Here is a 16,408-nt window from a genome sequence, read left to right as displayed (position 1 = left end):
TGAAATTATAGACCCCCACACACTGCTTCAGTTTGCCGCTGATGTCTCGAAAGATCTTGAAAATCACCTTCTCGAGTATGAGGCTGAGGCTGGAACTCAAGCTGTGGTTTGAGAAGAAAAAGTTATGGTGGTTTGCTTATAATACTATTGTACGTGTAAAATAAATTAGGTGGTGATCATATATGAAAGAAGTATGCGTGTATACATATTATATATATATATATATATATATGTATGTATATATATGCGTGTTCATCGTTTTGTCTCCTAAATAAGTATGTCTTGAGGAGATTGCTGTGTGTATTTCCAGTTTGGCAAATATTTCCAAGCGTTTATTAATATTTGGCATGATCTGTTTCTCTTATGGGTGTTTTGTAAATTCGTGGTCTTGGGTTTCTCTAAAGTTCATATAAACAGATCTGATCCATCAATTAACCCAATTTTTTTTCTTGTTCTTCTTCTTTTTTAATAAAATTAATTAGCTGGACAACCTTACCCGTACATATCTCAAGATCTAAAGCAATTAAAAATGTGATTAGAAAAAAAAAAAAGGACTCACAGTACGTTTTCCTTGTACATGGTAAATTTTGTTTCTCTTGTTTAGCTGGAATAATAAATGTCTATATGCTCTATCTAGTGTATCAATATCTTGTATACATAAGTTTAAAAGTTACCCTGTGATATCATTATTGCGGAAATAGTCTTGACACAAGATGATACAGTTGTGGCTGCTGGAATTGAACTTGATTAGTGAGATTCATTCAAGTTGTATCGTCGTGTCATTGTTTGGATTGCCGGCCCTAGTGGTAAGACATCAGATTGCTACGTACCATATCGTGAAACCCTATATTGGCAAATAACAAAACAAACCAGCCTAAACTCTAATATGATTATAAGTATATCCCGCATCCGTACCATGATAAATCCAACAATGAACCTTTTACCTATGTCTACCTTAATTGGATTGCTTTTTCTTATAATTAGAAACCCATCTTCCTCGTGTATAGTGCTAAATAAGATTTCTTGTATCTCTCCAACTAAATACACAAGAAATTATTAAATTTAATCCATACGGCAACAAAGAAAAGTCATACTTACCCCAGAAAAAAAAAAAAAAAAAAAAAAAAAAAAACAATGTGCATCATTTTTTTTAAACTAACAATTATTTTTATTAACGTTATCATTTAATTTTAACTATATATATTTATTTATTTTCATCAGTGATCCGTGTGCATTTGTATCGTTATATGTATGGATATATATAGTGTATTAAATAATAATTAAAGCATTATTTTCAAATTAAAACAACAATAATAATAACATTCAAAAATCTAAATTCAATTTTGAGCTTGAAACATTGTCCCATGACCTCCTCCTATTGGGAAAATGATAATATTAAAAACAAATATAGACATAATAAATGGAGTGGTTGGGATCAAACAGTTGAAAAAACCAAATACGACAAATAATTGGCAATAAAATAAGGATGTGGTTATCAGGTGCATGCTCATAATTATGTGATAAACTATTATTGAATATTCATAATGAGATCCATGCATGAAAGTGACTAATGTGTAACAAATTAATATAATTACGTCATTGATTAACAAAATAGCCATCTATATCAATAAGGTATTACTATACTACTACTGAAATTCATTTTGGTTTTTGTTGGTTATTGATTATTTTTTAAGTAAACTATTGCGAGTATAGACAATTATTTTCATCAGGTATTATTTGCGCGTTCCACCTAAGTAAGAAATCTCATACAAACAATAATATCCCACACCGAATTTCAATGAAAGCTCCACTTACTTTGTTTATGGAAAGAAAATACAAATTAAAGATTCGAAGGTGATTAATTAATTGAAAACAACGCGCGCATCAACATCCAAAAAAAAGAAAACAAAACAATTAAACAAACCGATCAAACAAAAGGTAAAAAGGATAAAACTCATAAAATATAGAAGTATAGGAAAACATTAAAGATCTCTAGAATTTGTTGGATCTAGAAAATATTAGTACATTGGTTAGGATTTTTACTTTACTCCTGATTAATAAGCTTTTTAGTTAAATAATTATATTATCAAAAATGAGGAATAAAAATTTAGACCTATACACTTTTAAAAGTAAATTATGCAATTTTCTCTTACATAATTGGTCCTTGTAGGCACAAGCCATGCCTGGCCGGGCGAATATTTACAGCAGTACATAAAATATACGAGAGTGTTTCCATTTAAATTTTAACAGCCACAGTCAATCTTAGCGCTCTTTATAGTATCTAATCATTTTCTAAGGGTTTGTTTGGTACCAGAGTGATTCTAATCATGATTCTAGAATCAGAACTACGATTCATGATTTTGGGTTCAAATCATAATTCTGAAACCATGATTTAGAATCAAGGGTTTGAATCACCTTGAATCAAGAGGGTGGTGATTTTAGAATCATGAGTGATTCTGGTTTAAAACATCAAATCAGATTCTGAATCATGATTCAGAATGAGATGTTTGTTTCCTGTATTCGTCATTGATTCTGAATCATGATTCTTTACAGTATTTTTCTCTCACAAAAAACACACGTAAAACAAGAATGGTTCTAAATCATGATTCTAAATCCATGAATCAAACAACAACTAAACACTGATTCTAAATCATGATCCAGAATCATGATTTTAGATCTATCTACTAAACGCCCCCTAATATATTTGAGTACGATTAGCGCTCGTCACCCATTATCATAAAAGTATCTAATTATTAATAGGATAGGGAGGTGGCTTTGTTGGTGGAAGAGTCCAGACTAAATATAGCCATCATTGAGACGAAATTAAATCAACTAGCTCAAATGGGGACATGAATCCAACGTGCACCAACCACAACAATTACTCTCAACATTTTGAACAATCTTTAAGATATAAGTGGCGTTGACCGAAATAGTTAGGAATGACATTCTAGATCTAGACCTTCAAAAAAGTCTAATTTCGAACACAACTGCGTGAAAAAGTGAAATTTATATAGCCGACCCCAATTAAGATAAGATTAAAGCTTGTTGTTGTTTAAGATATAAGTGGCAAATAACTGAAATGTAACATATTAGTGCGACCCCAATTAAGATGGGATTAAGGCTTGTTGTTGTTGTTTAAGATATAAGTGGCAAATAACTGAAATGTAACATATTATTGCTTGGGAAATTTCCATACATTATGAATCTTATAGCATATGGGGTTGGTTCCCCTGCACTGAGAATCTCACCTTTTACTATATTTTGAAAGAAGAAAAGAATTCACCAAAAGTTTTTCCTACAAAAATAATGTCTTTAAGGACGAATTTTCTATCCCCTATTGACAGAGACGTTTCGTTTCTTTTTTCTTCTTCTATGCCATGTTTTTGTATGTATGTACAGTATTGTATCCTTAACTTTACTACTAAGAAACTCTTTGATTTTCTTCTTTTCTTTTCACTTGTGTTGTCTCCCACCATCTATTGCTAACTTGTTAGACTAAACTAAGATTTGGATCATGTTTAACTGCTTTAGCATTGCCTAATTCCATCATATTTTCCGCTGAAGAATGGGGTCCAACAGAACCCCCATCCGAAAAACGACGGCTTTGCTCATGATGAGCTCTGGTTGTCCATAACAAAACCAAAAACACCATTGTCATTGACAGGAACACCATTGATGCCCAAACCATCTTAATGTACTTCTTCAAGGGCTTGCAGTGGTTGACGACGATCTCCGAGACGGCGTCCTTCACTGATTGGCACTCCACAAGGCTTTCCATGCCCGGATAAGCGTTTAGCAGGTTTTGTATGGAACTTGTGTAAGTCTCCACAGTTTTGTAGTCATTGCTTGACAGAACAACTTGACCATTTTCACAGGTTGTGTTTTCGGAATTTGTGCACGTAAATGCCTCCAAAACCTTCAAAATCATATAGAGTATGGATCAGCCAGATTGTCTAATTAGGATATTTGTTTATTATTGACTATTTACTTGCAGAATACCAAAGTAGATCACAATTCACTTGTCAATAGTGATGATCATCAAAAGAGTTTGGTTCAATTACACTTCCATATGAGAGAGCCTTAAGACTTTGTATTATCATATGATAGGATGCGATTGAGCAAAACTCATTTGGTGATTTTGTGATGCCGTTTTTTCGAATGTCACTACTCCACTTTCGACGGTGCAAAAGCGCCATTCTAGCCGGCAGATCTCTCATGACTTTGTCATGTGACAATGTGTAGCCGAACGAGATCTAAACAATCTATCACATGACTTATGTAATAAATTGTCAGCTAGAAAACAACTCTCCTATTTTCCATTGTTCTATACTGTTTCATGGCTTACCTTTGGGATGTCTCCTATTTTTATTGTATTGGATGGGCAGTTTTCTGATTGGTATTGGTACTCTAGAGATTCTGAGAAAGGATTGCAGATATAAAAGATCGATATGTTCGCGTTCACCTGAAAGTTACCAACAGAAGAAAATTTCAGACCTCTCATTTTTTTGTACACATGAAGAGTCATTGAGATTCAACCTAAAATATACTTAAAAACATAATTGTAGGGTTGAAAATATTGTTTCAAGTCCCCAATCTTTTACAAAACTGATAGAAGTGCCCGTCAAATGAATAAATCTGCCTCTTCATATACATGTTAATTGAATATTTTCTTGACTATTTTTTTGTTTTCTTGATGGAATCTGCTTCTTAACAAGAATTGCAGTACAGTTTAATTTCTAAGAAGCAGCTTAATAATTAAAAAAGATTGAAAGGTTTCCTTGCCTCATCAACGAGGTTGTGGATCCCGGCACTGACGTCGTACAGAACTGATTTTGCAGAGAGCAATTCATCACAGGGAAGGATGGAGCTCAAGCTGTTGTTGTAAGGGTTTTTTTGGAAACTCTCAAGAGCTGTGCATGTATCATCGGCAAATCTGCAAAAAAAAGAAAAAAAAAAAAAAAGAAAGAAAGAAAGAAAGAAAGAAAGAGAGCTTTCTGTTATTATTATATTTTTTTTGCAAATTATGAACCTGATAAATGCTAGAGAAATTAGGTGAGGTGGCTATTAAAAGGGTTTATGCGATTAAACCAAATTAATCAGACAATTACTGATTGATCATCAAAAAATAAAGTCATTTTCTTAATTTAATCAAACTCGAGATTATTTATTAAAACAATGCTTTTAAAAAAAGGCCATTTTCTCACATATCAGTAAATGTTATTGGAAGGCAATAAAGCACCTAAAAAAGTAAGAAATGGGCTTACTCATTCAAGAAGAAGTACGCCCCAAAGAACAACCAGCACAGAGCAGTCAGAAACCAGCATAATATAATGAGTCTACAACAAAAGCAAATCAAAAAAATCAAGCTTTATTTACCAACGGCTTAGCTAAGCTTCTTCTAGTTACATTATAGCTTTTCAAAAAGAAAAAGAAAACAGAATAAAAGGGATTTCCATGTAATACTTACAAGTGAAGTGGCCGTCGTAATCTCAGTATTCCGCAGACTGCAAAAGGGGCAAAAAAAAAAAAAAAAAATCAGAAGTTCATCAAGAATTGTACATGATATCAAAGTTTTCCTAACTTCTTTCATGGGACATATTTTTCCATTGTTTAAGTTAGTTTCAAGTGAGTAATAAGAAATGAACATCTTGGGCTTCAACTTTTTGACCACAAAAAATAAGTTCAGTTTCATGTAATTTATGTGTACAAAAGGAGACTTGGGTATTCTGAAAGTTCTGAATTGATGTTTAGCTCAAGAAAGAACACTGTGAACCAATGAGCAGAAATACACAAACCTGTTAGAGCAATCACTGCAATCAGGTTCAGACAGATAGCAAAAGTTGTTACTGCGAAACTGCAGGCAATAGAGATGTCCATTAGTAACATGCAAATTTTAGGTCCATCAGTTTACTTTTTTTCAAAGGAAAAAAAAAAAAAAAAAAAAAAAAAACTTTAATCCGGTTCATTTCACCAATTTGAGTTTTATTACAGTAAAAAGTTCTCAGAAACAGTCACATCTAACTTTTTATTACGGTAAAAAGCTCACATAAAGTCACATCTGAACTCAAATTAAAAACTCGAATCAACGAAAGCGAACTAAACGAGCCTAAATATCCAAATTTTAGGTTATAAAAAAAAATGGAGTAAACACTTAGGGGTTATTTCGGTATTTTACTTTTTTTAAATAGTACGAATTCGAGGAGAGAGAGAAAGGATTACACTATCTTAAGACCCTTGTCGATATTTTGTCTGTTCTTCTTAGCCTGCCTATGAATTTCAGCAGCTTCAGCATCCAATATCTGAGATGTGGAGGTAAGGGAGACTTGAGCTTCAGTATTTGCGCCAGAAGCCCCCAAGTTATCTGTAATAACTTTCATTGCCCCAGTTGTGTTATATATGGTTTCCGATGCTTCATTTGCTGTGTCTATGACAATGTCCACTACGCTTTTTCCTTCTGAATGGAATTTAGCATTCCCACCGAGGACTAATCCAGATGCCACTCTGCGGAATTCGAATCATTTAGTTACATAAAAAGCAATGACTTTCTACTAAATCAATTACCCTTTGTACTGTATTCTCAAAAAAAAAAAGAAAAAAAAAAAAAAAAAAAACCCTTTCTACTGGGGCAATTTGAATTTACTAGTGTTTAAACAATTTGGACGCCTAACTTTCAATTTTAGTAAATAAGACTCTAAATTTGAAAATTTGTTGTCTAAGCCGTCTAATAACTGATGGCCACGGAATGCACCATAATGTTTGCACAAGATGCACCTCAAGCTTTTCGTTGTTGGTAAGTTAGACCTTGAACTTTTTAAATTGTGCATTTGGGTTCCTTAATTTCTTTCCATTTATTGACACCCATTATCAATTGGATTGCATTATTGTCAAGTATAATCAAATCTAGGGCCTAAATGTCAAAACTTAAAGTTTGAGGTCCAGCTTGCAAATGGTAAAAAGTTTCGGGGGACACCGTTGCAAAGTACCCTAAACTGTAAGTTATGATCAAGATAAACCAACTAGAATAAAGGTTTAGCAAGATGTTGAATATGATAACTTACATGGCAAGGAGTGTCAAGAAAATGGCAAGTAAAATGGGCCAAAGGTAGCACTGCTTGTGGCAAGCTGATCTTTTCTTCTTCAGCCCTTCACTCTTTCTTTTTTTGTACCAAAATATGTTTGCCAGTGAAAATCCTCCAAACAGAATCCCACACACAAGCCACAGCACCCCAGGTGCATACCCATAAATGCCTGTAAATATAGTTGACTGCACAAAACAAAACCAACTCTTTACTTTCAATGTATATTTATAATCCAGCAGAGAGAGAAAGAGGGAGAGAGAGAGAGAGAGAGAATTACACTCCAATAATGCTTGTTGGTAATGTCATATCCTCCTCTGTATTTCTTGAAGTTATCTAGAGGGTCCACTCTCACTGTATCATCTTTTTGTTGGATAGGATCAGAGACATTGTTATTCTGATCAACCAAATTGCTTCCTAAAATTGTAAAACAAAACAGATATTATGAATTCTCAATGGTGTCTTAGTAGAGCATTCTGAGAACTTTCAGTTCTCATCCTGGTTAATGCAGTAGTAGATTATGTTCACACTATTTCATATTTATATATATATATATATATATGCAATTGAAAACATCAAAACAAGTATAGAGTTTCTGATCCAAATAATATTTCTATTCTAAGTAGATGATGAGCAATATGATCACAGAAATCCATCTCATTTAGCAGACCTCGAATATTGACTCCTGAACTAGTTTAACAAAATAACATGTTTTAATAAAATAAGAAAATAAAACCATTAAGAGTGATTTAGGCATCGTTGGCTTCGCGGATTAGAGTTTTCAATTTGAACTGAGATGTGACATTTTCTGAGAGCTTTTAATTGTAGCAGAAAAAATTAAATGTGACATTTTCTTAAAATTTTTAACTGTAAAAATCTATAACTAAAAACTAGAATCGGTAAAATGAATTAGGCCTTAAAGACTCACCTGGTGGTGGAGAGTTACTTGAAGAATCTATAATTTGTGCTGATATTTGTGTGATGCTCAAGGCTAAAACTAATACCATCAAAGTTGGGTAAAACGCCTTTGGAGTTCCATGCTTGGAGCCCATCTCTTTACTCTGTCAAACAAGTATCCAAGATCAAAAAAATGCTTCTTCTTTTTTAAATCACACTATAAATGTGAAGAATCATATAAACAAGGTGAAAGGATAAACAAAATTCTATCTAAACTTATAAAATCACAAATAGAGAGAGAAATAAAAGAAACAGCTTCAGGTTTACCATCAAAGGTGATAAACTTTTTTATCTCCAAATTATTTATTTAGTATTTGCACTAATGAAGGAAAGGACTTGACGCAGTATGAATAATCAATAGAATTGAACTTATTTATAGGCTGATAAATCCTAAACCATTTATGACTCATAGTACAAATAGAATTCTAAAAACAATAAATAATAAGGAATCCTAGTTAAACTCAAACTAAATATAGATAATAATAACACAAATAGTACTCCTAATAAAACTCAAATTCTCTATTTTTTCCCCTACATCATAATTACTATTTCGTAAGAAGATAAAATGACTTGTGCTCTACGCAAGCAGACGTAATTAGTGCCAAATATATCTATCTAAAGCAATTACAAAGTGCATGCATTTGTGTATATACATAACATATTTATTTAAACATTACTATTAAAATAAAACATATATGTTTATACATACATGCACTAATATTTTTCTTTTTTAAGGAAACATGGGCATTGGCCAAAATTGAAGACTTGTCGGTAAGGAGTTTATAATGTTGACATGCCTGAGGGAAGCGTCACATACACACATATGTACACGTGTGTGTGTAATATACACATATATGTGTGTGTGTGTGTGTATATATATATATATATATTATATCCATTTTACAAGCTAGAAAAAGACCTGCAATAAATTCAAAAAAATGACAAAGGAAAGAGAAGCGAAACATGGAGATAGACCATGAAGAAAAGGAGCTTTTCAATTCCATGAAGTAAGTTACCTTGAACTGAGAGATGAAAGATTTCTCTAACTTGCAACGATTAAAGTTCTTCTGTTTTAGCCTTCACGGATAAGAAAGCTTCAAATATACGTCCACGCTTTCTTTGATATGAAAACAAATTCTGGGAAATTCTCAAATCTTGCTCTTCATTGGTTAATTAAGCAAAAACACGTTTTATGAACTCCTTCAGGTTAGGACAAGTATTTCTGTGATATGGAAAAAAAAAAAAAAAAAAGAAAAAAAAAACCCTTTTGGATTCTGAAACATCAGTGAGTTTTATAGGAGAAGTTATATATATTTATATATATATATATATATGCTACAAAAAGTATATAGGACTTTCAAAACAATTCTCTGTCTTTCAATACCAAAATGGCCAAACCCAATAGTCAAGAGCTTCAACTGAAACACCTTTTAAAGATTTAAATACTTTTGGACGTTCCATTTCATAGCCTCCATTTTTGTTTTGTGAAGAAAAAGAAAGCATATATAAATACTAAAAATATCAAGAAATGTATGCTTTCAACGCTTGAGGTCCATCAAAACCGTGTCAAACACTTCACTATAAAGAGAGGTGTTTTGGTATTGGTTTCGGATTGGACTCGAGACAAAACCCATTAATATCGTGTGAAACATTATTTTTTTCACAAAGCTACGGAGTTGGTGGAATTTAAAGGTGAAGTGGGTTGAGTTGAAAAAACCAAATCTCCTTCTCTATCCCTCTCTTCCTCTCTCCTTTATTTTTGTCCAAAAACAAGAAATTCCTTTCTTGTCAAGGGAACGACCTTTTGGGCAGTGGTGGAGCCACTTGAAGATGAGCGGGAGTACGTAGCCGCTCTCACTCAAATTTTTTTTTTTAAAAATATTACTTTTAAAAATTTTAAAATTTTATATTTAAATCCATATTAAAATAATATATGCCTCCATTAAAATAAATATTTTTTTTTTATATACTCCTATTAAAATAATTTATTAAAAAAAAAATTAGTGTACACTTTCGCTCAGTCTCTTTGCTTTTGGGTGATGCCCACACTTTTTTCTTCAATATATATGTATATTAATATAGAACTCAAATTAACTGACCAATGATATATGTACATTTATTAGTTTTTGTTTTCTTTTTATTACCTTGTTAATAATGTAAATTAAATAATTACATAACACTTTAAAAAACATATTTGACGTAACCTTTTTTTAAGAATTTAAATTTTTATTTAAATTTCTGTTTAAATTTACAGATTAAAAGGACACTAAACAGGTAATAATCCCAAATCACAATTGTAGAAGTCGTTAGTGGCATGACAATAAGACCAAACAAAAAGTATCCTGTTGAAGTCGTTAGTGGTATGACAATATATAACACCAAACAAAAAGTATACTAGTGCCACTTATTAAATATTTTCTTGGGATTTTTTTGATAGTCTCTATAAAAATAGATTATCGAGAATTTCTTATTTTTCAATCATTACATCTGTATTAAAATTTGTCTATTCTATATACTTTTTTATATGATGTGATTTTGACCAGATTTAATGGTCAAAAACTAGAACTACGATTAAAGTAGACTATCGAAGAAATTCTCATATTTCTTTTTATTAGCGCTACAAAATAAATTACTTTTTATAAATTCCTTGTAGACCGTTATATATAGGTGTGCATCTAGCAGGTTATGGTGGTTAGCGATGATCTAAGCTCTCAATTTATGTGTTTTTATTTTAAAAACAAAAAGTCAAACAAAAGTCAAACATGCAACATGTCTGTACTGGGTTTGGTCTGCGCCCACACCTAAATTCCACATTCAAACGAGGTCAACTATGTCTAACTTGGATAAATATCTTTTAAAAGTATATAAATTAAAATTTCTATTTATAATCAAATAATTATATTAATAAAAAGATATTAATTAAAAATAAAGAGTAAAAATTTACATTCATATACTTTTTAAAAGTAAATTATGTAGTTTTCTCTCCTTTTTTTTTCTTTTTTCTTTCATTTTTTTTCTTTTTTCTTTTCTTTTCCTTTTCTCTTCTTTTTCTTTCTTTCTTTTTTTTTCCTCCGGTGGGGTAATTTTCATACTCTACCCCTATGTCTTCTTTGACCACCAATTTTTTTATTAGATTTTATCGTAGATGTGTTTTATATATATATATATTCTTTTTAGATGGATTGGATCTGCTTTTATATCTTGAAGTTATAAAAAAAAGCACGCTAAGGGTAATTCCTTGAACAAAATTATATCGATTGTGTGTTTTATAGTTGCAAAATTTAAAGATTATACAAGAAAATGATTTGTAGCTTGACATGCTTATTTAACTCACTTACGTATCTTTTATTTGTTTCGTATCTTTTTGGAACTTAATTACTTATGGATCTTAATGAAATGATATGATTTATAGATTGAAATAAAATTACTTGCAATAATTTGGTGTGTCGCATTGAATTGTATTTTTATGTCTACATTTTATAATATTAAATATAATAATTACCAATTATTATATTCAAAATAAATGTTTATATTTTCTCACTAAATAGTGAATGCTAAAAAAAAAAAAAAAAAAAGAGTGATAGAATTAATTATTATGGTGAGAATTTTCACGCAAATTTGCACGTGGGTTTGCATGGATAAGTAACTGCTATTATTGGAACATTTTCACATGTGGAGTCGGCTGGGGAAGGGTAAGTCTCAGAAAGAAACCGTGTTGGTGTAATTTATTTTTTTATTATTTTTTTATTATTTTTTTATAACTACTATTTTAAAAAGGTCGGAAAAAAAAAAAGTGAATGTCTACTTTACTTATTTTTTATGACTTTTTTTCTCCTATCTTCTCCTTTTTTTTTTTTTTTTAAACGTCTTATTCCCCTTTACACGGCAAAAGTTAGATCCATTATTGAATACGATAGAAGTATCTCAAATTGTGAAAGTAGACGAAAGGAAAAAAGGACGCTAAGAATTGATAAAAGAAGTTTTAAAAAATGAGAATTCTATGAAAGAATACTTTAAGTGTAGAGTTTTGTTTTGAATCGTTATATCATATCAGATTCAATGTTTAAAAACACACACTTCTAGTAAAATATGAAACTCGAAAGAAAAAAGAGAGAAGAATTATTAGATTGCTGAAATACTTACACATAATATATTTAGAAGGCAAGAAAACAGATGTAAAAATTTTATGGATTTTGATATAATACTTGTGATAGTGTACGACAAAATCTATATTTATTTATATTATTGATGATATTTGATTTTATACCATGCTCGATAAGAGTCCAAACTCAAATCTTTACGTCACGTGATCAGTGGCAAAGTGAGCCTTTCATTTGAGTGGGGACGTACACTAAATTTTTTTAACAAATTATCTTAGTGGGGGTATATAAAAAAACATATTTATTTTAGTGTAGGCATATATTATTTCAGTTGGAGCTTAATCGTAAAATTTTAAAAATTTTAAAGGTAATATTTTTTTTTTAAAATTTGAGTGGGGGCGATAGCCCCTACGGAGCTGTACTTTAATCCGCCACTGCCCGTGACGTAATTAGGCTCGTTTCGCAGACTATAAAAATTAGAGAACTAAGGTGGGTTGGGGTTTGGTGGGCCATGTGTGATCAAGTAGACCCGTTATGTTTATCATTTAATTCGATCCAACTTGTGCTTGTGAGTTTTTCAAAATTAATTGAATTAAATATAAATGGGTGATAAAAAATTCTCAAAAAAAAAGCATTCCTCCCATTCTTTTGGAAGCTCAAGAACCCAGAGTTTACAAGAGCATTTTAGCTCTTTTATGTTTATTAAGGTTCGATGTCAAGATTAGATTAGATTAGATCATATATAAATAGAGGGTTTAGTAGCTAATGAGGGCTCATGATCAGATTTGTGAGAATTTGGGGAACCCTCGGAAGATTTGTGGCCTCTCGGATGCTGCTAGTCTTTGTATCATGTTTCTTCAGTTCTTGTGTGATTTCTACTGACATTCTCCAACGAATTTCTAGGTTCCCAACACATCACCGATGGCAGACTTGAAAATAGTTATGACCGTTGGCAATATCCTAATAATGTGTTTTTTAAATTATTTCTTCCCAACTTCAACTAATACCCCAAAAAGCAGGACAAAAGCACTTAGAGCCATCAAAACAAGAAACAATTTAAGGGCAAAAAAAAAAACAATGACTAAAATGTATCCACCAGTTCTAATCTCATACCCTCAATTGTAGAGATGCAACAATAGGCCGGGATCCGTGAGCCGGCCCAAGCCCATCCTGACACAGTGACAGGTTGGGCCGTCACTGTTCAAGGCATGGCCCAGTCCATAAATATTAGTGGGCGGGGCTGGGCCAACATATATCAGCCCATGGACCAGCCCATGAAAAATCATGGGCCAGGCCGGGCTTGGGCCGGGCTGGGCCAGCCCGTCTATGCCCATGATAGGTCGGTCCGTCTAGGCCCATGATGGGCTGGCCCAGCCCGGCCCGTCTAGGCCCATAATGGCTCGGCCCAGCCCAGCCCATCTAAGCCCATAATATTTTTATGTTTTTTTTTCTTTTTTTTAGTAATTTTGTAAATATCTTATGTATAATTATTCTTATTGTACTCTTTTTTTCTTACCAAGATTTTGTCTCACTCAGTTTTCTTTAGAAATATTTTTATTTAATTAGGTAATCGTATATAAGATATCTTTTTTCATATTTCCATTAACTATTCAAACTTATATAATTGTTAATTTGTTTAAAATTTCAAATTAAAAATTAAAAATTAAAAATTAAAAATTACATGCTTAGATGGGCTAGTCCATCTAAATCCATGATGGGCCTTGAGTGGGCTAGCTCATTCCAGGCCCATGGCACGACTCATCCTGGCCCGCGGCACGGCCCAGCTTGGCCCACATAAAATTAGCCCGTGGCATGGGCTGGGCCAAGGTCATTCTTATACAGGCCGGCCCCAGCCCGGCCCACAAAATTCATAGGTTGTGCAGGCCCGGCCCGCGGCCCACTTGGGCCTAAGGAGAACGAGCCGGGCCGGGCCAGCCCATTCTTGCATCTTTACTCAATTGGCAGACCAAACTAACATGTTACCCTTAAAATCTATGAGATTTAAATCCCAACTTTACAAAATGAAGAACAAAAGGAATTGCATAAAAGAGAGAAAAAAAATGGGTGAGATTAAAGCAAATATAATTATTAATAAATTTTCTTTTCTACTTTTATCTTCTCCTATCCCTTCTTATCGTAATAAACTTGAACATGGTTTGTTTACTTAACAACTCCACCTAGCCATCTGCACCTTTAATTGAACATATTTTATATTACTAGTTATGTGAATTGAAAAGTTCATTTTTGTCAAAATTAAATAAAAAGCCCTAATTTTTGTCAAAATTAAATAAAAAGCCCTATGTTTGTTTGCAGTTGCACATATTCCACATGTACCCTGGCATAGTGTGCCTCAAAAAATTCAAAACCATCAACTTATACGTCATTTCTCATAAAATTAATTTGTAAAGGCCTTCAATTAATATTTCAGAAGAAAGAAAGCTGCATTATTATCTGCCTTAAATCAGGGTACAAAAGAAATAAGCTTCAATAGTTAAAGCCTTTGGTGTAAGAATTATATATAAAAAAAAAAAAAAAAAAAAAAGGCCCTGGCTAGAGGAGCCCTTAATTGATGGGCTGACTTTCAATCTAGAGATCTAACTCCGCGATAAAAGAGCTCTGTTTCCAAACCGATTTGTCCATCAGTAATGGAGATCACATTGGTAGGAATATAGGCGGATACGTCTCCGGCTTGTGTTTCAATGACGGATAAGGCGGTCAAGCTACCTACACTTGTCTGGTCCGATCGTTTAGCGGCTCTTTCTAAGAGTATGTTTGGTAGGAAAGAAAAGTAGAAGGAAGGAAGAAGGTGAGGGATTTTGAGAGGAAAAATGAAAATATAAGTTGTTTGGTAGGAGAGAAAAGATAAAGGAAGAGAAAATAAAGTGAAAAATAATACATGTGGACCCCACTATTTTTTTTCTTTCCACAAGTGGGCAGAAAATGGGATGAAAAATAAGGACAACTCATTAAAGTGAGCAAAGTTACTAAACTATCATTTTCTCTATCAACATCCAAGCAAAAAATTTAAGGGTATAAAAGTAATTTACGAGTAAAATTTTTTCTTTCCTTCCAATTTAACTTCCAATACCAAACAAGTGAAGGTAAGCTCATTTTTTTTTCATCTTCTCATATCAAACAACATGAAAGAAAATTAATTTCCTTTCCATCATTGCTATTTTTCATCACTTTCATATTTCCTTTCTATCCTATTTTCTTTCCTTCCTACCAAATATAGCATAAGAGACGGGAATGTAGATAGAAAACATCGCCTGAGAAAGCCTCATGACCTGGTGGTCGGCATCTGTGTTATTTGTTTGTAGAGAAGTCGAGTATTGGTGAATCAAACCCAGAGACCATGGCCAACAACGCTAGTCACCGAGGCAAAAGCTGAGAACGGGCTGAAACTTACGATTCAAAGACCAAGTCAGAGAGCAGAACAACACAAGCATTGAATAAAGCCAAGCATAATAATCCAGATATGGGAGAATTCATTCATAAAGAATCCATTGAGTCCAGGCTTAGTAAGTCATAGTTAGCACATAAAATAAGTTACAACATTGTGTGATCAATTCAAATTTCCCACATAATAAAAGTTATTGGACACTTTCTTGAAGCCTTCTAGCACGAATCTTTATCAAACAATACCCCTTAATCAATATGATGTTATTTTTAGTTGTTTATTTTTTTATTATTATTTTCTTTTGCTAAATAATTGTTAATTTGTCGGTTCTCCCCCTAAAGCAATAACTGGTTATGCAAAACAAAACAATCACAAGGTTTTTAATAAGATTTTTGACTGGGAAAAATGTGTCGTTTGTTTTTCCAGAAGAATCATTACCGCAAAGCATAGAGGGGAAGGTCATAAGCGTCCTATACCGTAAAATCAATTTTCGACGGAATGAAAAAGACATATATAGTAAAATCGTAATTACAGAATATGACCCTAATCAAAATGCATACATTTGCCTCATACACTATGGGTGTGGTGAGAAAAGAAAGCTTCTTTTTAGAAATTTTTATTTTTTCTCGATTTAGATTAGTTTTTTTTGTCTTATTTTTTAAGAGGCTAGGTGGATTTTTTTTTTTTTTTTTAAAGAATAGTAGTTGGCTTACATTAACATGAATGGTGACTAAGCTTTCATGAGATCAAATATATAGTCAAAAAAAGAGAAGAAAAAAATGTGGTTGTTACATAAACATACCTTCTTATTTCTACTTTTTCTTAATTTATCCCTTTGTATTTTACAACTACAAATATTCTCTCTAAACTTGAAA

The 16,408-nt window shown here is 32.4% G+C and overlaps 1 protein-coding gene across 1 annotated transcript; it reads right to left on the bottom strand.

The window, feature by feature from the left end:
* Positions 1–3,182: 3,182 nt before the first annotated feature.
* On the bottom strand, positions 3,183–8,369 carry LOC21385193. Its single transcript, XM_024170033.1, has 11 exons — positions 8,301–8,369; positions 8,005–8,137; positions 7,357–7,493; positions 7,059–7,264; positions 6,220–6,501; positions 5,796–5,854; positions 5,468–5,504; positions 5,265–5,336; positions 4,783–4,933; positions 4,346–4,462; positions 3,183–3,916 (listed from the first exon to the last, which is right to left on the bottom strand). Exons 1-11 carry the CDS (start codon positions 8,301–8,303, stop codon positions 3,491–3,493), a joined length of 1,623 nt encoding a protein of 540 aa, XP_024025801.1. The 5' UTR covers positions 8,304–8,369; the 3' UTR covers positions 3,183–3,490.
* Positions 8,370–16,408: the final 8,039 nt, after the last annotated feature.

This window comes from Morus notabilis, unplaced genomic scaffold, assembly GCF_000414095.1.
Source record: "Morus notabilis unplaced genomic scaffold, ASM41409v2 Scaffold1158, whole genome shotgun sequence".
In the NCBI taxonomy this organism is placed as follows: domain Eukaryota; kingdom Viridiplantae; phylum Streptophyta; class Magnoliopsida; order Rosales; family Moraceae; genus Morus; species Morus notabilis.
The sequence above is the reverse complement of the archived record's forward strand: the minus strand, read 5'-3'. Positions and strand labels throughout refer to the sequence as shown.

Coding starts and splice junctions, on each gene's coding strand:
- LOC21385193 (XM_024170033.1), bottom strand. Junction 7,265..7,356: donor CCAACAAGCATTATTGGAGT/GTAATTCTCTCT, acceptor TGTTTTGTGCAG/TCAACTATATTTACAGGCAT. Junction 5,337..5,467: donor TTACGACGGCCACTTCACTT/GTAAGTATTACA, acceptor CTTTTGTTGTAG/ACTCATTATATTATGCTGGT.